The sequence below is a fragment of the Ammodytes marinus genome (genome assembly GCF_949987685.1).
Source record: "Ammodytes marinus genome assembly, chromosome: 2".
In the NCBI taxonomy this organism is placed as follows: Eukaryota; Metazoa; Chordata; class Actinopteri; order Uranoscopiformes; family Ammodytidae; genus Ammodytes; species Ammodytes marinus.
The window spans coordinates 26,402,349-26,426,682 of record NC_137231.1 but is presented as its reverse complement, the minus strand read 5'-3'; the positions used below and the strand labels follow the sequence as shown (position 1 = coordinate 26,426,682).

Here is a 24,334-nt window from a genome sequence, read left to right as displayed (position 1 = left end):
GTCTACTGAGTGAGGAGAGGAGAGGAGGGACGATAAGAGAGAGGTAAAGCAGAGATGCAGTGGTGAAAAGCTAATGTGTTACTTTCCCTCCTTTCTCCCACAGTTCCAGTCAGGTTAGTGGTCGGGTCGTCTAAGGAGCCACTCCCCTGGAACGGGATGCAGTCTTACTCAGATTCAGAAACAGACATTCAACATGTCTCTTTCTGATAGTCCACTTTGTGTGGCTTAAAGCTATATTGTATTTGCCATAATGCAACAGAAAAACCCAAGAGGAACTTATTATGCAGGATGTGTGTGGTTCATTCTAATAAATGAACAGTAACCCTACTTAAAGAAAGTGACAAAAAAAAGGTATTGCATTTTGTAAAGGTTGCTTGTTACTGGTTCAAACAAGAACAGACACAGCTGCTTAAATTATGGCAATTTTTTACATTAAATTCCTGTCAACAACGCCTACTCTATCCTCTCCTCCTCCTCACACTTGATTCCCCCATGTTCCTATCAAACTCCCTCTGTCGATTCTCCATTCCTCTGATGCACCTGCCTCCATCTCTTCCTCTCTCCCATTAGACTACCCATCCACAGCTCTTATATAATTCCATGTTGAATTATATTATAGGTGTTTCTCACTCTCATCCCTTCCATGTCTCTGTCAAAAGAACCAAGCCAACTGATTTCCATAATCCTTTATACATTCTGTGTTTCGTGGCTTTTCTAAATATGGCTGTATCCTTTTAGCTGTGGCTGTCTGTCTAGATGGTTAACTGACTGACATGTTGGCTATAGGAAGCTGACGACTATATAGATAGCTGTCAATCTGTCTGGCTCACTGCTAGTGGGCATCTTGTTGGCTGACTAAACACATGTGCAGGTTTGTGTGTGTGTGTGTGTGTGTGTGTGTGTGTGTGTGTGTGTGTGTGTGTGTGTGTGTGTGTGTGTGTGTGTGTGTGCATGCATATGCAAGCAGTGTACTGTTCAGGTCTTTGTTTTTGTTTTCTCTTCCTATCCTCTCCAATGGAGCCGATCAGATATGTTGGCAGTGGGTCTCCTCTCACGCTACCCACTACTGATCATACACTGACAGCTTCTGGGAACAAACACACACACACACACACACACACACACACACACTCAAACACAATCACACACAATCACACACACACACACAGCAGGTTATGGCATCATACCCCGTTGTTTAATTCTTAAGGCGCCATTGGGATCCTGGCAGCTAGGCCTCATCTATCTGGAACACTGACATTGCATGTGAAAGAGAGTGTCTGCGGAAGTGTGTTTGTGTGTATGTATGTTTACTGTCAATCACACATCAGTCACACTTACGCAGTACTGACAGGGGTCCTGGAAGTCGGTCCTATTTACGCTCAAAATCCACCCAAGAGGTTGCTTCAGCTGCAATGTGAATATATACTGTAGACTATTGAACTGTATAAGTCAGACACTTTCCTGATTATATCACTTGGTATTTAAAAGTTACTAAGGAAACAGATGGGATACATTGAGTAATAATCAGCTGTTTGAGATACATCAATGTGCATTTTGAGATTCTTTTGATTGTGTATGCTTTTCTAATTAACCCACTTATGAAACGCAACACAAAAAGTCAGTTACATTAACTATCTGAAAACAAATGACACTATCAAAGATGTTATCCATATTCTTTTTTAATTAAAAAAAACATTTAGGTCTTTTTGTCCAGACCTTTCTCTAGTCCAACATAGTTCTTTTCCATCTCTGAATTCACATTTTCAAATTGAATTACATGGTTTAATGCAATGTCCTTAAAAGGATTGAAGTTTGTATAATTTTTTTCACCACCTCCACGTCTCCTTCCTTACTAGCTAAGCTTTTTTCCTGAAAAAAAACTCATTAGACTGACAATTGCCTGTGTGATCCAGTCCGCCTCTGTTGCTTCCACCATTCTCCAGTGGAATAGTCCTGTTCATTCCTCCCACATGCCACCTCCATGCTTGAAGACTCATTATGCAGACCAACTTCCTCCGTCTCTCTTATCTCTCTCCACTGGAGTACTCATTACTGTCCCTCACCTCTCTCTTTCTCTCACTCTCTTTTCCTTTATATCTTAATTCCTGTGGGGTAAAGCCCCTATCTCACTGGGCTGCGACTGTTTGACAATTTGGAGACACAAAATTGCGAGGAAATATGCGAATTAGCGAACATTTTCACTTGCAGTCTCACTGAGTTGGTTCCTCACAACACGTTTGCGAATGTCCTGGCCAACACTTGCCGGGAGGACGCATGTATGTCTCGCGAACATCTGGCGAGCATTGCACGAACGGAATGTCAGTCTCATTTTTGTCTCAAATCAATCACAATTTAGTTTCATATGTCGCCAAACCTGACTCGCGGAGACTAAATTGAAAAGGGTGTGTCACTACCAAGCCCCAACCTCAGCGATTTTTACCAGCATCCAATAAGGAAGTGACCACAACTGTAGTAACCGGAAGTGCCACTAGGGGGGTGGAAGCAGAAGACAGCCATCTCTCATTGACTCACTTGTTAAACAGGCTGTTTTCAAAGTCTTATTAAACCTATTTACAGCCTGGTCCACAAAACCATTTTAGTCTGTATGTTTAGGTCATCTCTCCATGACAACACTGAGGGGGGTGAATTTGTTCGGACCACGCTAGTTTTTATTTTATCGGAGGTTAGAATGTATTGGCGCGATCTCTTGAGTGACAGCCTCTCGCGAATGCAGTCTCCAACTTGTCGCAAACAGTCACAGCCCAGTGAGATAGGGGCTTAACACACCCACAGACAGACACACACACACACACACACACACACACACACACAGACGCATGAACACACAAAGACACACACACACACACACACAAAGAGTCCTACACTACACAGAAAGTTCTGCTCTTTGTTGGACACAAACATCAAAAACCTTGAGTTCTTCCTTCAGCTAGATATGGCTCTTTTATTTTCTGTGTAGCTGTTCTCAACATGTGCTACTACTATACTATTGTTTAGCCTTCATAAATGCCGTGTTATTGTAACACATTTGCTACAATAGACTAAAAGTCACTTTAAGTCACCTTTTGAAACACCATCTCTGAGGCTGCGGTCAGGTCAGAAGTGATCCTGATGTCTTCAGCAGTAAGGTAAGTGGTCCTGCTTTCTCTTCTACACAGCAATTTCCCAGACACTATTTCAGCACTCTGCCTGGTGTGTCCACTCTGTCGTAAAAGCAATTAACTTGCATTATATCAGGCCTTACTACTTAGGTCAGCCAAGCGGCAAATTCATTGACGTCAAGCTGACTTTCTGTTTGTACAACCTACTGAGTTTCCTTCATAATTTGGAAATGCAGTGGCTCACCTTAATATTGTTTGCTTGTATATGTACATGAAAACACTTCTCATGTGGTGCGAACCAACCCCTTATCACGGCAAGAAACAAAAGTTATGGAATGGGGAGAAATTTGTTAAAAAAGAGAAAAACTTAAAAAAGTTAAAAATAATATCTTCAAAATGAAAAGCCATTGAAATTCACAATGGTCTTAATTGATTTGGGTGACATTGCAATGTGGTCAGAAATGTCCTGACATACTGTATATACAATTAACCTTGACAATGTAAACGGCAGGCAATGATAAAGATGTAAAAGGATATTTGTCTCAATACTGATTCAGGCAAAATATCAGCTTTGATAATCTCTCATTTGATGAATGGAGTCGGGCCATAACATACTTCTTGACACACTGGTAGGATTAACACCAGATTCAGATCATAGCTCAAAGGCAAAGGCTTTAGTGTTGCCGACCATAAATCAGGATGACCAATGGAGTTCCCCAAGGTTCAATTCTTGAGCCGCTATATTTCAACCTGTACATACTCATGTGGTACATGACAAGAATGTTGCCTATCACATATTTTTGGATGACATTCAGATGTACTTACATTGGATTATTATTATCAACCCTTTGACAAATGTTGTGCCTACACAGAGTGTCTCATTTGAAATGTTGTAATGGGTTAATACTGATGCCATAGTGCATTCCAAGAGACAAAGTCTAACGCATGTTTACATGGGTTTCTCTGTTTAAACAACCATCCTAGACCCCTGTGGAGGTTATAAACTCATTTAAGATGGGATAGTCCCTTTTAAAAGGTTGGTTAATCCAACCAGACCTTTGGGGACTGAGTCTCTGCAAGTTCCACAGGATGAAACTCTATTTGGAAGCTACCATAAAGTTCAAACATGGCAGGGCCCAGGCACCCTGCTGTGTTTACCCAGTCATATCTTAGTGACACAAGCTTCAAAGCAAAGCTTTCTTTTCCTAAGGAAGGAAAAGCATCTTATTGGCTGGTTTGAATGTAAACACTGCTTGCTGATAAGACAACTAACTTCTGATTGGATGAGGATGCATTTGGACTGTTTTAATACAGGATGCAATACTCTCATCTTTGCCATTCGCCTTCGGCTTCCAGCCGTGATAGAAGGTACGCAATGCTTAAACCTGAGGCCTAGGAATATAAGCAACCTCAACCACCAGTCTTTATTCTCGCTGGACGAGTTGATGGACTGCTTGGAACATCTTCTTCTGTTTTCCTGGATTCGAGAGAGAGTTTCCTAGAAACCCCTTCACCAGAGCTGAAGCACACCTCAACCTCTCCTCAAAACAGAACTACCCCACTCGCGTAAAGCGTGAGCAAAGACGCAGGATCCCTTCATCAAGACGCCTGCACTGCCCGTTCCACGGACCGGTGCCAGCCAGCAGACCCTCCGAGAAGTGAAGCCGCCTATCACTTATCATCTGGGCCGTTACTACGCTGCCACCAGACGCATCGCCAGCAGAGAGCAAGGCCCGACGCAGAGGGAGTTCTCCGCTTCCTCCTCTCCTCCTTGCCTACGCTGCCCATCGGACCGCAGACAGCCCGCTCTTCTAAGAAGGGCCACTAACCCCCTGCTTTCCATCCCTTGACATGGTGATGGCTGCTGCCCTTATCAGCTGAGTTGTTTCCACACCACAAGACGCGCTCCATCCGAGCACAAGGCCCGGCAAGCGGCCTTTTTCTCCTCCTATCTCCGCCAGCTGCCTTCAACCAATCATCGCTGGACCAAGCGATTCACGTGAGGCTATTGTCTGGGCTATGATAGTTATTTTATGTTGTTCATTAACTTGAAGTAAACGTAAGAGCTGACGAGCTCATTATTTCCTGATTTAAAGTAATTCTGACTCACTAATGTTTTACATAAGTGTTTTTCGCTCATAGTGTTTTTCTCCCGTTAACCAGGAATGTATTGATGTGTTTTTGTTGCTGTCACTCTTAAAGCCAGTGAGTTCTTTCCTCTTTATCAATTCATCTCAGTATGCAAATGTGCATTTGCAGCCACTGTGTGATTGGAGGAAACAGTTTGCGCTGGAGCTGCGGCTACTGTCTTTTGTTTTCTCTCCTTCTCATTTCTAACTACGCACATCACACAAACACACACACTGACACTCGGGATTTTACCCTCAAGTATTCTTAATGAATACATGAGTGTTGAGTTCTGTAATTTTAAAGTTAAGATCGCGTGAAGACAAAACCAAAGTCTCCCCGCATCATCCTTTATAATTCTTATGTGTTTGATTGAAGCAGTAGGTCACATACATGCTTTGCATGCTAGTTCCCCTACTGATTAAAGGTAGAATATTCAACTTTCAGAAGTTGTCTACGACATTGCTCGTAGCAATTGATCTACCCGAGAAGTAAAAGCCACCTCAAACTCTCGCGTGACGTCAAACTCTCGCGTCCTCCATCTAATTTCTAGAGTGACGTTCCTCTGTCACACACGCACACACGCACGCACGCACGCACACACACACACACACACACACACACACACACACTACACATGTGCACTCATCCGCACATAGATAGAAATACATGGGTTTATAATCTAAACTGTTCTTATTAGTGCTTGTGCTATGTCTGTTTTCTTAAATTAGATTAGTTCATGGTTATTGACTTATGTGTATCGTTTTAATCAACTTGCCTAAGTAAATAAACCCTTACATTTTGATTTTAAGAAGCAGTGTCTGTGATATTTGTGTCTTGTATTTCACTAATGGCTGGTAAATAAGGTTTATGCTCGAATATTCACTCCTTCATTATCTTAAATGTACATTGTAACCAACTTTGACATTTTCAAGGTAAATCCCTTTAACATTATGAGACTGTTTTTCTGATTTGGTACAGAGTTCCCTTTTTCAAAGGGTGGTGCTCCGTAGGTATTAATAAGTAATTAAATTAGCTGGACTAATTTAATTGATCATTAATTAACAATGTTTCTTAATATTATAATTTTCATGAAATTAATAATATTCTTGACTTTGACCAAATCTACCCCTTGTGAATTCCCAACACAAAGTAGTTAAGAAAAAATGATTTTAAATCAGGGTCCATTTAGTATAGCTGTTCTGGAGACAGATCCATCATATGTAAATAAAGATTCACAGATGATATACTCAACTGAATAAAACTAAAACGATGCGCATTTGTAGAGTAAGGGCGCACTCACACTAGTGCCGTTTGCCTGTTCCGTGCTCAGCACGATTCAGCACGATTCCCCCCCCTCCCCACTCCCCCCGCAGGCCCGTGCTCACACTGCTCGTGGCCTGGGCATACTTGCACCGTGCGCGTTTAGGATTTGGAGCGTAGTCTACTTGTAGGCTATACGACTGTTTGTGAATATTTTCATCCGGCCAAATTTGCATCAAATATTCCACTTCCACATTAGAGCAACGAGAATCCTTAAGCTATTGTTTTTTTAATGTAGCCTTGACGTAATAGGTCGCGGTGGACAGTCTCATATTTGTGCAGCACGCTGTTTATTATTAATATAACGGCCCGTCATCAGACCATAGGCTATGTATCCGGATGGTTTTGTACACATCGATCGCTCCATCAAATCCAAGTCAGAACTTTTTGTATGGGCAGAGATCTTTAAGTGTCTTTATAAAGTTTCTTGTTAAACCTTAGCGTAGGCTACTGTTTCCTTATCACCGGGCCGCGGTGTGTTGTTTTGGGTGCGTCTCCACCGCCATGCGTAAATGCAGTTATGACAGCTGACGGGAGGAAAAAGAAAAAAAATCATCTGACGAACGTGAGTAAACACGAAAACATTTTTGCTTTGCTTTCTGAGCCGACCTAATTAGCTCTCTCCCTCTTTTATTAGCCCACACCTAGGCCTACACACACGTTAATTCTCACACATTATAGCTACAAGTCCAAGTGGTGGGCAATTCTGGTGCCGACTAGTAAGGCAGCGGACGTTAACGGACAATGCATCCTTAATAAATTCACGTCAGGAACGCCGCCTGTGCGCTTGCTTGTGCGCGTGTCATCTCATTAGCATCTGTACTTTGGCCACGGCACACCTCTCCCAGGTGTGCCGTGGCCAAGGGGCTGTTCCGTGCTGGAATACAGTTGGCGTGGTCACACTAGCCAAACGTTCTAGACTTTAGTATGCTAATGAGCTTTGGCACGGGGCCGTGGCACTAGTGTGAGTGGGCCCTAAACTGAGCTTGTGAATGTTTCTGACAACTCTTGAATCATCCAAATAATCGTAACAGCTTTTAAAAAGCGTTGTAACATAGGAATCATGCGTGTATGTGTGTGTATGTGTATGTGTGTGTGTGTGTGTGTGTGTGTGTGTGTGTGTGTGTGTGTGTGTGTGTGTGTAGCCATGCGTGTGTATCTTCGTGGATTGTGTTCCATGGGCAGATAAGGATGAGGCCTTACACAAGGATGTTAAGCAAACTAATCACAAGATGACTACATTCATTAATTAGCTGACTGTACATCATACATAATAAACGCTAATTGGGTGAAATGGAGGGATGATAGAGAGAGAGTGGGAGAGACAATAGATAAAAGTGAAGAAATGAGGTGGAAACAGCGATAATAAGACAAAGGGAAAAAAGGAAGAGCAAAAGTCAGGAATAGATGTCGTGTAGAAGGAGAAATTAAGGAGTTGGTTCTGTTTTCGCTTTCTTATTTCTTTTTTCTTTTCCTCTCTCACCTGTTACCACCCCCTTCTTTTTCATCCGCACACACTCTTTTTCCCTGTGTGCCACTTTTTTCTCCGCCTGACAATTTTCTCTTTTATTCTCTCTCTCTCTCTCTGAGGGATTAAGATACTGGCAGACAAAAAAAAGCTTGGCAACGCTTGGCCAGGAGCTCTGTGCATGTTCTTGTAAAGATGCCACCACTTACACACGCATGTTTATATTCTTTTATTTGTGCATGCACTGTATATTTGTAGGTCTTTCCATGTTCTTTAGACGGTCACACATACAGTTTACACACACAAACTTGGACTTGGCATGTGTGTGTGTGTGGCTTTTTTCAATTGGATTGGAATATATACCAGAATCGAGACTACCTTTAGAAGCAAAGAAAAAGTAGGGCATCAAAGCATGTACCATACGCTATTTTGAAAGACTCAAGGTGTTCATGAGAGAGATGCTTTGCGTGTGTTTGAACGTGTGTAAGCTGGGACATTTCCTTTGTAAGGTCCTGCTATGATTAGAATACAGGGGGGTTTACAGAGAAGAAAGAGATGGTAGAAAATAGACTTGAGAGACCAGATGCATTGGTGTTTTTCCCAACAAGCTGCTCAACCGACAAAGGTGTGAAACATCCAGCTACACAACGTTATATCCAAGTCCTACTTATGGCCCAATCTGGTGGCAATGGTAGAATTCCCTCGTCATAAATGTATCCTGCATGTTGACTTAACAATGTTGAACTGTTTGACTTCAACAATTTATCTAACTCTTGTATGTAAGATGAAACTATCTTCACTGTTCCTTGTCATCTCAATGTCGCAAACAATAGAGCCAGTGGTTCCCATGGAAAAGATAATAAAAACTGATAGGGAACGATTTAAAAAATAAAAAGATGAAAATACAGAGGGGAGGGTGTAGAGGCAGAAAGGAAAGAATAGAAAAATAAAAGAAAACGATTTGCTATGAATAATAGCCTATTCATCAGTGCTAATTTGCTAGGCTAATGTTCTAACTGAGTTTAATGGGGGGATTAGTTGGGAAAATTAGCCCTGATAAACGAGCAAACATGAGGCAGGATGGTCAATCATGGAGCCAGCCATGTATTCAAACCATGCCCCGGCAATGGGGAGCATCTGTTCTTAATGAGATTTTAGTTCAAGTTCAACAATTAATTGACTCTCATGGCCAAACGGCTTGGTAATAAACCTGATAACAATACATAGGGATACAAAGAGGAGAAGACATTAAAATAAGCAACATTAAATACACTGACAGAAAGCACTAATAAAATTAAATAGATAGGTTAAGTGAAAGGGCTTTGCAGTTGATCAGGATTTATTAGCAGCATTATATTTTTGTATTACTATTTTTAGTTGCAGCTCATACAGCTTTGGAAATACAATTGGTTGCTCAATACGTTTTTGCAATCTGACCTAAATTGATCATGGCTATTGGAGTATATAGAAAAAACAAGTCATGGTCATTTCAACCACCAAAAGATGGATTCAACTGGAACCGAATAGCAAAGCATTCTTTAACATTTCTTTAAGTTTTACACATGCTGCCGATGCTCTTATCAAGGTTGACATGAGAATGAGCGCAACTGTAGAGAGAGCTTACATTTCAGAGATAACAACATTACAAGTGACCAGTCGATAACAATGTTCAGAGCAACAGAGCCTGACAGAACATTCCCGTGACCTTAAAAAGGTCATGTAGCCCAGTGAGAAAAGTCCAAAGAAAAGAGAAGAAAGGAAGAGAAAAGAAAAGAAAACAATGGTTGCAACTGTTGTGAGACCATGCTTGGGGGCCTTCAAGAACTCCATGAGGATTTTATGAATTGTATCTGAAGGTCACCCAAACTGTATCTAATCTACGGGGGATGTGGCGTGTCTGGAATGAAGAGTAACAGCCTTATTTTGAGGTGGGCATCTTTGGAGATTACACAGTGCAGAATCCGTCATTGGACAGGTCTGATAAGAAATCTCCAGTGCAGATAATAAGTTGAACGTTAGGCATCTATTCCTTGCTCTATTTCTTGGATCTTCTTGCCTGATATTGTAGCTTCCACTTTGGAGAGATTTTTCAGGAACATGTGCCAGTAAGACACATGAAGGAAGTTTCTACCGACTGATTTGTGTCTGCTGTGCTGGACCCTGTGCTTGCTTTCTGCAACAAAGCATTGACAATTACCGTCAGGGTAGGTGAGCAATAATATAGGTAAAAAAAAAATCTTCTGTAGATTTTGATAGTGCTCACTGGCTGAGTGGGTAAATGTGACAGCCATTCAACAGTTGAATTGTGACAGGATGGGGAGAGAAAGACAGTCACACTTGATTGAGCACAAATGTGGTTACTGTGTGAGGAGAAAATGGTTCAAACTCGCCTCTTAAAGTTTCCCCAAAAACATGTCTTGGAGTTTTGAGGAACAAGGCTTTAACCTCAAACATATTTATTTGTGCACCTTGAGGATCGCTGCTAAAGATTGCGTTTAATAAACAAGCGTAGAGTGAAGGTCTCCAAATGACTCTACAATTTTGCGAGAATGAAGAGCCATATAGAATCCCATTTCGTCATCAAAATGGAGCCACAGATCTGGTCTAATGCAAGAAAAGGAAAGCCTTGTCATTGATGGATTACTAAATGCGTCTGCCCGGCACAGGTCCATGAAAAGAGTCATGTTTTCCAGTTATACTTTAAAGTATGAGAATGAAATAAATGCGTTTTATGAACAAATGGAAATACACTGCATTCATACCAGCTGCACATCACACAATAGTAGCCCAACTTCAAAAAAATCTGTTTTACGAGACAGAACCAAAGTGCAACTGCAGTTCACCCATGGCCGCTTAAAACTGGGCCCTCTACATTACGAACATCTGTAGCTTACTTTAAATGGCTCCCAGAATAATAAAACAGACAATATGTCTTTACGAGCCTGGCTCCCCGGCCAAAAATATAAAAACGCTATTCGAGTTCCAGGATTGAAAGCTGCAGAGAGGGATTCCTCTCCGTTAGTAAAAATATAACCTGTTTTTCCCCCTACAGCTTGTTAAAATAAAAACAAACCCATCCCCAAACTCCTTTTTTACAACCCCAGGGCTAACTTAGAGGTTAATGCTCAAACACACAGAAAAACACACATACAGTATATCCCTTGATTCTCATAGTGGGAGCCCCCATTTCTAAGTGGAGATCCCCTCTACTGCAGCAAGGAGTGACATTAACAATAAACACGACACAATAATCAGCGAGGCATTTGCATATCAAGCAACCCCCAAACAAAGGTTGGCAGAAAAGCAAAAGGATGAAGAAAGAAAAGAGAAGGGAGCCATATCACAGAGAAACAGGGAGCAGTACATTTGTGTGAAGAAATAGCACAGCAAACATTTCTGTGCACACAGAGCTGCGCAGTGAATCGCTGTCATTTCAATAACGGAGTTCAAAAAGTAAAAATGTTTTCAAATTTGGTCAGATCACACTCCAGATCATAGCCACATTAGTTATGATGTTAACAATAATATCAATAATTTTGCGAGTGACACAGCCAAAATGCACACCACCCTCCTTTCCTCAATTCCCTCTGACTTTGCTTCCCTCGTTCTTTCCTCATTTCCTTCTCCTCTTCGTCTCCACCTCTATTTTTCTTTTTCCTCGCGCACAAACGGAGCTCCCCAAAAAACACAACACACAAGCCTCGGCAGCATCCCCAGGTTGATGGCTGTCACCTTTGTGTACTCAGCCTCTTTCAGGAGGCAGCAATGCAAATAACGGCCTTGTGAATATTCATGAGGGATTTGAGTCGGAAAGAGAGAGAGCGAGACAGAAAGAGAGAGAGAGAAAGAGAGAGGGAAAATGGAGAGGGAAGGTGGGGAGTTTTAACAGGGAAACTGAGGGGTAAGAGGAGAGAAAGTAGAAGAAGAATGCTGTGGAAGGAATGATAGCGCAGACTGGATTAGGGGAATAAACAGAGGTAGAGTGACTGAGTGGTTAAAGTACAGAAGGAGAGTAGAGAGTCTGTCTGTCTATGCGTGTGTGTGTGTGTGTGTGTGTGTGTGTGTGTGCGTGCGTGCGTGCGTGCGTGCGTGCGTGCGTGCGTGCGTGCGTGCGTGCGTGCGCGTGTGTGTGTGTGTGTTTGGTTTCTAGTGCGGTAACAGTTTGATTGGCAGTGTATAAATTTGGCAACTTCTCAAGGGTATACCAGAGAGTAAGACGGTTAGAATGTTAGTAAAAGCAAAGACTTTTCACTCGGTGTGGATGACGCAGAAGTCTTGTATTTAAAAGTTATATTAATGACAGTAATATTACAGTATGTCCTTGAAAAACTTAAGACTTGGAAGGTGCTCTCCTTGATGAAGGTTAAACACAACCATTTGAACAAAACCATTTCAAAGTTAATACCTTGGCATTAGAAGTAGTTTAAAAGGAAAACATGGTGTCCTTATCTAAAAAATAAATTATCAGTTGAATTTGGAAACAGAGATGGTGACTTTGTGCAATTGTCACTTTATACCGACCACCACAACTTTATATGAACCTTTAACTAAAACCTAATTTTTAACCATTGACATTTTTCACCAAATATTAAACTTATTTTGCCCCATAACCTTGTGTCATCATGTCATCTTGTTTTTATTATTATTTTATTTTCCAATTGGAGTGGAGAGAGTCAGCTATTCTGGAGAATCCATGTTGTCAAAATCACTTTTTGTCAAAATCAGGAAAAGCCACAGCCTAGGCTCTGTAAACGGATATGTTAACAAAGTGGCTCGGCCGGATCATAGATAGAATATAAAATGGATGTAGCATCCGGGCTGACCTCAGTTATTCACACGGCATCCAATAATCCTGGTTTATGCGCGTCGCCATCTTGTGAGATTTTTACTCCGCCTCACATCGGGGGGAGGGAGATACGCCCATCTAGCTGACGTATACCTCAGAGGCAAAGTGAGGGACAATGGGCGGAGAGCTGTCACTCAAGAGATCGCGCCAATACATTTTAACCTCAGATAAAATAAAAACTAGCCTGCTAAAAAAAAATTCACCCCCCTCAGTGTTGTCATGGAGATATGACCTAAACATACAGACTATAATGGTTTTGTGGACCAGGCTGTAAATAGGTTTAATAAGACTGTGAAAACGGCCTGTTTAACAAGTGAGTCAAAGAAAAATTGCTCAGTCTCTTGGTACCACCCCCCGAGTGGCCCCGGAAGGTACTGCAATGTTTGTCACTTCCTTATTGGATGCTGGTAGAACTCGCTGTGGTTGGGGCTTGAGCCCGATCCAACGTAGCTAGCAACAATACTATAGATAGGCTGATACTATAAAAATACAGCATGTGTTTTGGTGAAATACGCTTCAGTCCGAACAGACACGGATGTGATCAGCCAACATGATGTCTAATGTAGGCTAATCTTTAATCTTGATGTATTTTCTTTGTTTTTATTTTGTTTCTATTTCTTAAAATGCAATTTCAAATGTCTAATCTTGATTTTTTGTATACCCCTGTAAAGCACTTCGATTGGCCTTGTGTCTGAATTGTGCTATATAAATAAACTTGCCTTGCCTTGCCTAGTGGTACTGTAGCAAATGCAATAATAAGACGGTCAATATTTAAATAGGTGTTGAGGCCAAAACTCTATCAAAGCCAAAGTAGGCTATATGCTGGTCATTAGCTTAGCCTCTATCGATAGCATTGTTGCTAGCTACGGTGGGTAGGTCCGAGCGCCTTTGTTTACATACCCATTTACAGAGCCTAGGCTGTGGCTTTTCCTGACTCCTCAACAGTATGCAACCACACATGCCACAGAAGCAAGCCACTGTCTTCTGTTTCACATCTAATAATCACTGCCTAAATTAGCTTTGTTTACAGTAGCATCAAGAGTCACAAACTGCCGCAGGCTGTAGTGGTCATAAATCTTCCTCAGCACTTTCTGCAAGAAGTAGAATTCTGTATACTCTAGTCTGATCTCCCAGACTCAGCAGAAATTGTAGAGAATGGGTCCTGGCACTGGGTCTCAGGCCATCAAATAATGAAGTAAAGCTTTTTTAAATGTCCAACACATAAATTGTGTGTGTCAGCTCATATTGGAGACATGCTGTAACACTCACAGACTAATGGCCGAATAAATCAGAACACGTTTCATACTAGTGAAGGATTGCTTTAATATGGATGTGTGTGTGTGTGCTTTTTTGTGACTATTCTTTTGAGGATGCACAACAGTACATTAAGAGTCAGCAAGTTGTTGATAGATTATATGAAAAATAATTCTGGCATTTTACACTGTGGACATGTAGAGAGTCTGGTACAGAGCTTCTTTACTGCATTTATTTATTTGTTTACAAGACAGGAAGAGGTATACATTAAATTGTCGAATGAAGTCAAAGTAATTACATTCACATGCAATCTCTCTTTGGTCTCCCCTATCAAATGCCCACATGAAACTAAAGTGCTTTCCCTGTTCCTAATCCTGGAACACAGTTAAGAACTAACTGCTGTTGAGAACACATTCACACAGGAACATCTTAACTGCTGTCTTTTGTGTTCTAACACATGGATTGTTCCTACACCTTCTAACAGACTATCTTATAAAGTTGCATAACGCTAGACAATTACGTGTTGATTGTGAGTGGGATTTGCAGCATTGAAGCCCTATCCCGGATTAATTAGCTTTGATGATAATACTATCACTTAATACAGCTTTGTGCAGCCTTAGCTAAAGTAGATAACCACTTTGTGTCTAATGGCAGCTTTTGAAGAGCGTCTTTCTATTTATCGACATGAATATTTTGCTCACTCCAATTGCATTATGATACTGATTTTGCTTATCATTTCAATTCAATCTCCTTACTTTCTTAATCAACGCCTTTATTGCATTCACTTTATTCTAAAGTGATAGAACATTGCTTAAATTGCCCAAAAAAAACAATGTTTAATCTATAATCTGCCATTTATCTAAATAACAAAAGATCATCGCATTTGAAAACTCTAAAATAACTTAACAGGTAAAGTCATTATGTACTAAGGACACCATTTTGAGACCATTTCTGAGCTGCGAGAGCACAATAGGCTAGAGTGACGTAGGGCATAGCACAAGTATACATGCTGTGTTGAATCCAATTTAATGACTACGGTGATTACTTAGAGTGCTGCCTCCCCGGATACAGGGACTAAAATAAAGACATGACCTCTGATCCCACATAAGTGAACTAATTTCTCCTGTTTTCAGAGAATATGACGCACAGGAGAAGAAAGTTAACGACATAAAGTAACAATAAGAAAACGAGAGAAAGAGAGAGATATAATGCACTGGAAAGAAACAGAACAGAGACACTTACTTGCAAACAGAAAACGTAAATGATTTGACTGAACCTTCTAGTTTTCTTAAACATTAAGTCATGAGAACACAGGTACTACATATGGTCCATTTTGGCGGCTGTGGCGAAGTGGGTAGGGCTGTCGACCCTCAACTACAGGGTCGGTGGTTTGATCCCCCGTTCCCCCGCCACATGTCGAAGTGTCCCTGAGCAAGACACTGAAACCTAAATTGCTCTATGAGAGTGTGTGTGAATGGTAACGTGGGAATGGGAACAGGTCTCCCTTGAAAAAGAGTCTCCGGTCTCAATGGAATTTGCCAGTATAAAAAAAGGTTCAAAAATAAAATGAAACTAAAAAAAATGTTCCCCAACTTGTTTGTCCAGCACATGATTATTAAAAATATAGTAACAGGCATTATTTGTGTATAGGAATTATTAGCTTTGTGCCTCTTTAAAAAAATGATTGACTTGGTGTCTAGTGTTGCTAGGTTTTGTTTTGATAAGGTCAACCATCTCATTTCTATCCACTGTACAGTCATTCTTACTCCACAGAGTCTTTGATTTGTTTTGTAAATGTCAAAACTGTTCAATATCCTATTCATATTTCTATCTATTTGGCCATGAGTTACTTGATATGAGCTACAAGACTCCAATTAAGGATAGTATCGCCCAACAAACGGAATATGCCAAAGTGTAACATTAAACACTCATACAAAAATGTCTGACACCAACACATTTACACACATTACATTTACATTATTGACAAGGGGACAATCTCTTTAATGTACTCTTGGTAGAAAGAGGGAATATTTGATATGATATTATTTAGTTTGAAAGTCAATAACTCTACGTACAACAGTGCTCTCCAAAGCCTGATTAAGAGATATTCAAAACTGAAATATTTATATATTTCAATATATTTCATTTGCAGGAAAAGAGTTAAATTATTTAAAACAAACAATATCGAAACGTTGTATTTTTTTTTACAAACCTGTGATGAAGGCTATTTATTGGCTATTTATTAAGATTTCATAAAATGCATTAATCAGTTGAAGCAGCATAGACAGAAGAACGCTGAAACACAAACACATAAAGAGAGGAAGACTGGAAAATACAGATTAAAAACAAAGATACAACATATGTACACACATATTCTGTAAGCCACCAATGAATAGGAGCTGCCCAGATTTGCAAGAACAATCAAATGTCAAGTAGTGGATACACTCACGCAGTCAAACAAACAAAAAGATTCTCCCTCCTTGCTGGGGAAAGGGCAGTTGAGGTGAAATCAATGGCTGTGCTTTGTGCAATAAAGGCATCCTAGACAAACTGTGGGTTTGTGCGTGTGTGGGTGTGTGCGTGCGTGCGTGCGTGCGTGCGTTGTGTGTGTGTGTGTGTGTGTGTGTGTGTGTGTGTGTGTGTGTGTGTGTGTGTGTGTGTGTGTGTGTGTGTGTGTGTGTGTGTGTGTGTAACCACCAGAGAGTCCTTGGTCCTTAGAACAACATCTCCCCTCTGATCCTAGAAAAATCCACTAATCCCTACACACACACACACACAGAGAGAGGCAGGCGAACACACACAGAGAGAAAGAAGGAATGGGACAATAAATACAGGCTGCATACCAATTCACACACCAACATCAAATAACTGATATAATACCAGTCATATAAGACGGAACATTTAGTGAGACAGAGAACATAAGCAGAGAGAAAAAACTATTTTTCTATTGACAATCGCTGTCTATCTGTCTCTACAGAGTAGTTCACTCCCTCTCTCTCTCTCTCACACACACACACACACACACACACACACACACACAAACAGCATTTATCCCCTCATCAGTACTCATCTCACTAATTAACTACCCAAACAACGGTAGCACGCAGTTCAAGACGACAGCTTTTTTAATGAGGGAGTTACTAATCACTTTGACCCCCAGTCTGTCGACATCCCCACTGTTTAACTAAACATAGATTCAAACTTCCAGGGCAAAGGTTTTCCACAGATTTAAACACTTGTTATAAATACTTTTGGCTGAATGCTCACTAAACTGGATCTGCATTAAACAGGAATTCATTGTGGAGCCTCTGCCCTCTTTACTACCTTTTAAAGGCACATTAATGAGACGGTATGCTAATGAATTTGCCTCTTTTGTTTTAAATTAAAAACCCCACCAGCACAGTTTCTTTTTTCTGCCAGAAACAAGCAAACATCTTTTTGTATGGTGTCCATGATCTCCTTTTTTTCTGAATGATCTTTGAGGATGTTTTCCATTCAGTAAAAATGAATCTTGAAAGAAAATAAGTAAGGTTGTTGCAGCAAAGAAAGTGTGCTATCTACATTCTCAACTGCATGTGGCAACAGTAAACCCAGAAGAAAAAAAATGGTAAACGGTAAATGGCCAATGCTTCTGTATCGGAAATCTGTAACAATACAAAAAGCTACAGTTTATCTGTAAACCTTAAAAATGATAAGATGAGTAACTTCTTTCCCACCAAAACAAACTCTTTATGAATAACAAAAAAAGCTAGGTGAAATCTCTGTGAATAACACCATTAGTACAAAACAACTATTATCCTTTTTTTTCGGTATTTCTCTATTAATGAAAATGACTCCTTTTAATTATCTCCTCATTTCTTTTTGAGGCTCAGGCAACAAAGAAGCAGGGCATGTCCATTTAAATGTGCTTCATTATCTTTGGGCTTCTCATTAATATCTTAGCTTGAGCACCGACGGTGTCAAAAAGCAATCACGGACTCATCCAGCACGTCTCACATGTCCGTTGTGTTCCGTCAGCCGTAAACATGTTTAATTGTCTAACGGTATCATTTCCATTCAGTCACGGTCTCTGACACCCACATTAAATCTATAACAGGTCGGGGAACGGCAGACTCCAATTATTGAGCATGGGGTTAGTCAAAGAAACACTGGAGTTGGGAAAGTTACATTTTACATTTTTTTCTTTGTTTTAAGCTTATTTCTTTTTACAATTTGGGAAATCATGTTATGTAGGAGTTACATGAAACAATTTAAAATCTTAAAAGGGGGGATCAAAGTCGACAACATGGCTGGAACTGAATTGGAGTAAAAAAACTCTTTGCGGTGTAACTTAATCAAAACAGGAAGTCTCAGACTTCCAGAGTTGTTTGTCTGTTAGACGAGTGCTCTCATCACAAAGTGACAGAATCATGTGTGGTTATGTGAGACTACAAGCCCAGTGACAGGTGATACAGCAAGGATGCCTAATCCAATTTGGCAAACGTGTGTTGCCTTCAAGGCCTCTGTCCTACCTTTTGAGGGAGCAGCTGTAGTATGAGGAAGAGAAGCAAGTCAAGAAAACTGCTCTCTTCCATTTTTTTCTGCTTTTATTCACCTCTCTCATTACAATCTCTCCTTTGTCCCCCTCTTTTGTCATTCTCTGTATCTCCTCTCCTTTCTGTCTCGCTCGCTCGCTCACTTGCCCTATCTCCGTGCCCCTCCATCTCCTCAGCAGTTTATCATAATCACATCACCTCAGTGTGATGGAGCACACTTAAGGCCTATTACAGTATGTGGTGTGAGTGCACGCATGCACGCACGCACGCACACACACACGCACGCACACACACACACACGCACACACACACACACACACACACACACACACACACACACACACACACACACGCAAGAATGAGATCCACTTAAGCCTTATTACATGTCTGACTGTGCCTCTAACATGGGAGATTATCCATGGGACTATATGCTAGGGCATAGGGCAAGAGCTGCAGGTTGGATGGATGAACACACACACACACACGCACACACACACACACACACACACACACAGCTCGGCTCTGATGCAAATCCATCCTTAGAGATGTATAAATTGAACATTTTTCAAAATGGTCAGACAGGAGAACACACGGTCCACATGACTGAAAGAAGAATACAATAGAATAGAATGTGGCCTGCTGAAATATAGAAAAGAAACCAAGGAAGGAAAAAGAAGATATGATGCCATAAAAGAGGTGAAGGGGATTTATTTTGCCCTCCACTACCTGTCTCTAGTCGTACCACACACGTGGAGGTGCATGCATGCACGCAAACACACACACACACACACACACACACACAGCAGGAGTGTTGTACGGCAAAGACAAAGATAAAGTGTCTGTAGGGGGGGCCATAGAGGCTACCTCATCACTTTTATGTGTGTGTGTGTGTGTGTGTGTGTGTGTGTGTGTGTGTGTGTGTGTGTGTGTGTGTGTACGTGAATACATTGCAGACAGAGAGAAATAGCGTGCGCAGAATGTCAGTGGAGAGTTTATTTTCCTCCGTCTATGGGTCTGTGTGTGTGTGAATTTTGTCAGTAGGTGGGACAGGGTGCAGTGCAGTCTAGCCATTTGTTATTTTCCTCCAGTGTCCTCAGATGACCTCAATGATTATGCCCGAATAAACACACAACTGTGATCCTGATGATACTATTGTTTTTCTCAGCATATTTAAACTAATATGTAGGATACATAAAGCTTGGAGTTGCCTAGAATATCCTGTTAAAGTACCCAAAAAAGCTTTTACATTTTAGGAGTGAATATTGCCTTGAGTCTGTTATCACTCGACAATTTCATAATTGTTCTTCCCATTGCCGAGGCACGTCTTCTCTACAAGTGTTTAATGTGTTCTGCCTCTGCTTCCTGCTAGCATTTCAAATTTCCTGTGTGCATTGCAACACAGAATCAAATCAAACACCGTGTGAATGATTGCGGCCACAGAGAGGGCCACTCATCTCATATAAAAGAAAATGTTATGCTATAGTGCTAGGCAACTACTTTTCCACTACTTCCAGATTCAATGTTCTGCTATGAAAGTTTGGGTTACTGTTAAATTACACAACACATTCAAAGGTTCTGCAACTCCATGATGGTAAACCTACACACAGGGTTTCACCAATGGTACTCTGTGCTCTGCATACTTTTTGCATCAGTACATTTCTTTTTACTTTACTAGAATTATTTTGGCATAGCGAACACTACTTGATTGAAGCCCCTTTAGCTTTATTGCCACTGTTAAGGTGGGTTAAAACTGAATATAGAACAGCTAGATAAAAAAAGCATTCTGTGTGAATGGTATGTCAAGCCTCATATGCAAAGGGAGGTCGGTTGACATGTGCCAATTACTGTGCTGTGTGTTGTAGCTTTCCTTTTGAATGAATGTGACTGAATTGCTTAACATGTATGCAAATGTGTTCTCTCTAACATGTTCTGAATGGTTCTAACCTCATAGGAGTATATTGGTATAGTAATGATATGTGCAGCCACAATGTGGTTGGGACGTTCTTTGGATAGAATGATACATTGGCATATTTGTCTTAAATCCCTGAAGTAAGTCAAATGATGAGACAGCAATGGGATGCAGATATTCAAGTCTGGACTTAATCAAGGGTTGTAAACTCATTTTCAGCAAGCAAACCAAAAAAGAAATGTGTTTCCTGGGACACGACGTGCATGAAAACATACTGCTGCTTATGCGCCCCAAACCATGTAGGTGACCCGTTTAAAGCACACCTGAGAGCCATTTTGGGCACCACGCTTCAGTTTGAAAAGCCAGATCTACTCACATTTTATGTCTTCTTTCTTTCATTTTCCTGTCTCCTCAACCACCAGTCTCCCTCAATCACCCTTTCTCTTTCCCTCCCTCGCTTCTCATTTGCCGTGCTTTTCTCCCCTCCTTAGATCGCTCATGCATATTCATGAGGTTGTTATTTGCATTGCTGGCTCCTGAAAGAGGCTGACTACACAAAGGTGACAGCCATCAACCTCCGGAGGCGGCGGGGTTGAGAGACGAAAGAGAGAGAGCGGATGATAATAGGAATAGGTGGAGATGTTAGATGGGAGGGAAAACTAGAAGAAAAGTGAAATGAGACAAAAAGGAAAACAGAATACCACATTTAAAGCTATAGTGCGTAACTTATGTTGCCACCATGAGGAATTTTGAGTATATACATGAGGTAAGCCTTACGTGATGGCGCATGGATTTTATACCTTCTGCTGCACAGCCAGTTATTTTCTTAGCAGTAAGATCAACAACTGAAACATTTCCATGGCCTTCTTGGGATCATTCTGAGCTCCCGCACTAGTGTCAGGGGGCGACACCAGTTTGTAAACCCTGCCATACTAAACCCCGAAATACATAAAAATTTCATAAACCCCGAAATACAGAGAGAGTTTTGTGGAGCTGATAGGCTTCATCAACTTTGTGTCAACTCATTTGGCGATGGTTCTTATGTAACCGGCATTCATTTATATGAAAAAGTTACGCACTGTAGCTTTAACCAAAGCCAAACACATTCCATGAAAGCATTGTGTGTTCCGTACCTCAATGTAAACTGTTCCACGTTCGAATCCGACTTCATGTGTACTCCAAACGCCACCGTCTTGCCGAGCCGAACCGGACTGGGTGGCACCAGGACCTCCACGTTGTCATCCAGTCTCAATCTTTCCCCTTTGGCAGAAACAGGGCCGGAGGTCATTACCACAGAACCAGCTTTCAGCATGTCCTGAAGACCCCCATCCAGTAGGGGGCTCCACTGCCCGCCAAGGCCCAAGCCTAGGCTTCCGAGGGGGCCGATGTTTGCACTGTGCCCTCTCCATGGTTCGTCGACGATGGAGGGACACTCTTGACCGGCCCCTTCCACTGGTATAATTGAGTAATACACATCCAATGACGGCAGAGTCACTTCGGGAGGTCTTTTTCTCACTTGTGGTGGTGTGAACCAAGCTGGGGGAATCTCCAGACGGACAACACATATGCCAGATGGACCCCCAAGTCGGCAGCCCGCTGAGGGTGCTGCTTCACTGGTGTCACGGATGACCATGGCCCGCACACATGGGAGGAGGGCTGGAGGAGGGGGGTCAGGCTCATCCCAACGCCTCCCTACCAAGTAAAACAGCACCTAAAGACAATAACAAATACATATGATGTCAGAATGGATAACTAAATAGATGGGCAGCTAGCCAAACATTTCTAAATGGCCAATCGTCTGCTTTAATTCTTTGAGAAAAAAATCTTCTTTCTGTCTGTCTACAGATGTAGAATATACTGTGTTGTTTGTATTTTCTTTAAAGCTGCACAAATCAATATATTTATGTTAACAATAGATCAAAATACTGTTTGACTGTTTTTGGCATTTACATGCTGTGATAGACAATATAAAGAGACAGATTGGAAAACCCAGATAGCGTTAATGCTATAGTTTGTTAAATGTTTCCTTTTCTTGCAGTGGCTTATATGCTTCAAGTGGTCAATAATGATTCTACAGTATAATGAATTAATACATGATCAAAAAGACGACCATGAGAAAAAAAAAAGTCAATGACGCTCCAAAGCAAAACACTAAACCACCAGCAGTACCTGTATCCAGGGCCGCGTTGCCCCCACTTTGGGCACCACCACTTGACCTTTGACCTTCCAGTTCAGAGTCATCTGGTTGGTGGCCTGAAAGAGATGCGGAGGCGGGCCTTGAAGCAGCTCCACAGGGATTGGCTGCTCGGCGCTCACGTTGCCATAGCTGCAGTTGACGCTGGGCGGGGACTGCGGGGCGGCCGGTTCGAGCTGGTGGAGGAAGAACGGCTCGGTGCGCTGTGATAGGCTGCCGTTACGCATCACTTCCTGGTTGGCCTCACGCAGGAAGAAGGCCGACTCTGCCCCGCTCAGCTGGCACTGGACAGGCAGGTAGGTGGGCAGAGAGGAGGAGAAACGGGGCGCAGAAGAGTCCAGCCCTCCTAGACCCACTCCTGCTGCTCCTGATCCACTGTCTGACACTGAGGGGAGACAAAGGAGAAAGGAGGGGAAGAAATGAAAGGAAAAAAAGGTAGAGTAGGTAAAGAGAGAGAGATGAGAAAGAAAGGTAGGGGAGGAGAAAAAAAGAGAAGATTAGGATAAACTGCATTGTAATTATGAAAACATCCCTCTTATTAAAGGTGGAGTCAGCCATTCTGGAGAAAAACGTGTTGTCAAATTCAGTTTTTGTCAAAATGTGCACGCCAAACAAAAAAAATCCAGAAGGAATACACAGCCTGGGCTCTATAAATTGGCATGTTGCTAGATATGACGGCCCCCTTTTGTTTACATAACCTTTTACCAGTTTACAGAGCCTATGGGCTGTGTTTTAACGGGCACACAGTACGGACTGTTGAAAAATGATGAGGAGATATATTCACTTATTTTGACAAATACTTATTCTAACAACAAGCATTCCCCAAATCACTGGCTCCATCTTTAAAACAGCCCTGTCTTGAACCGTTATGTAATGCAAACAGTGTCATTTGTAACGGAAATCCAAAGAAACTAATCATCTATCAACGTCAAGTCAACAAACAAGTGTGTAAATCGGAGAGTCATTGACCTGTGAAATGCATTTGTGTTGTTTACACACTCTGATACCAACACATCCCTCAGCTTTCCCACATCAATTCACAAACGCATTACAGCCGCTGACACGACATACACCACAGTACATGATGTTTCTTCACAGTTTCTCTATGAGGAGAAATGAGCAAGCCTAACACATTAGCTCGCAGTTGTGAATCATGCAGCCTTCTACATTAATGCATCACTTAAAAAAAATACCCAATCGAAAAGCATTACACCAGCATATATCAAAAGTGACATATTGCTCTTTGGCAGTTCATTTCCATATATTAACATTCAGTTTAAATTCATTTCCTGGTGTATTTACGAGGCATTTTCACAGAGATGGGGAGTTGGGAGCCTGGGATTACCAGAGGGTTTTCTGTGCAGTATTTAATATCCAAAGAGGACAAGGGGTTACAATGAATGTACCGTGATGGGAGGATGTTTTGATCCCTCCTTTTTTTCCCCAGCCTCCATCACTCGTTATTTGATATTCATCCACTGTTTGGCTTGTCAGCGTTATATCATGCAGGGCACTGAACTGCCAAACTGATCCCCTATTGTAAAATCTTTGAATATGAA

The 24,334-nt window shown here is 41.5% G+C and overlaps 1 protein-coding gene across 1 annotated transcript in view; it reads right to left on the bottom strand.

Annotated features, from left to right (window-relative positions):
* The window catches only part of LOC307264813 (transmembrane protein 132C), a gene marked incomplete at both ends in the record, with an annotated part of 146,620 nt that extends 123,618 nt beyond the window's left edge, over positions 1-23,002 (bottom strand). Inside the window, 2 exons of the mRNA XM_080046325.1 lie at positions 21,715-22,292; positions 22,751-23,002. Of these exons, the coding sequence (XP_079902451.1) occupies positions 21,715-22,292; positions 22,751-23,002 (830 nt within the window). The remainder of the gene's footprint in view (positions 1-21,714; positions 22,293-22,750) is intronic.
* Positions 23,003-24,334: the final 1,332 nt, after the last annotated feature.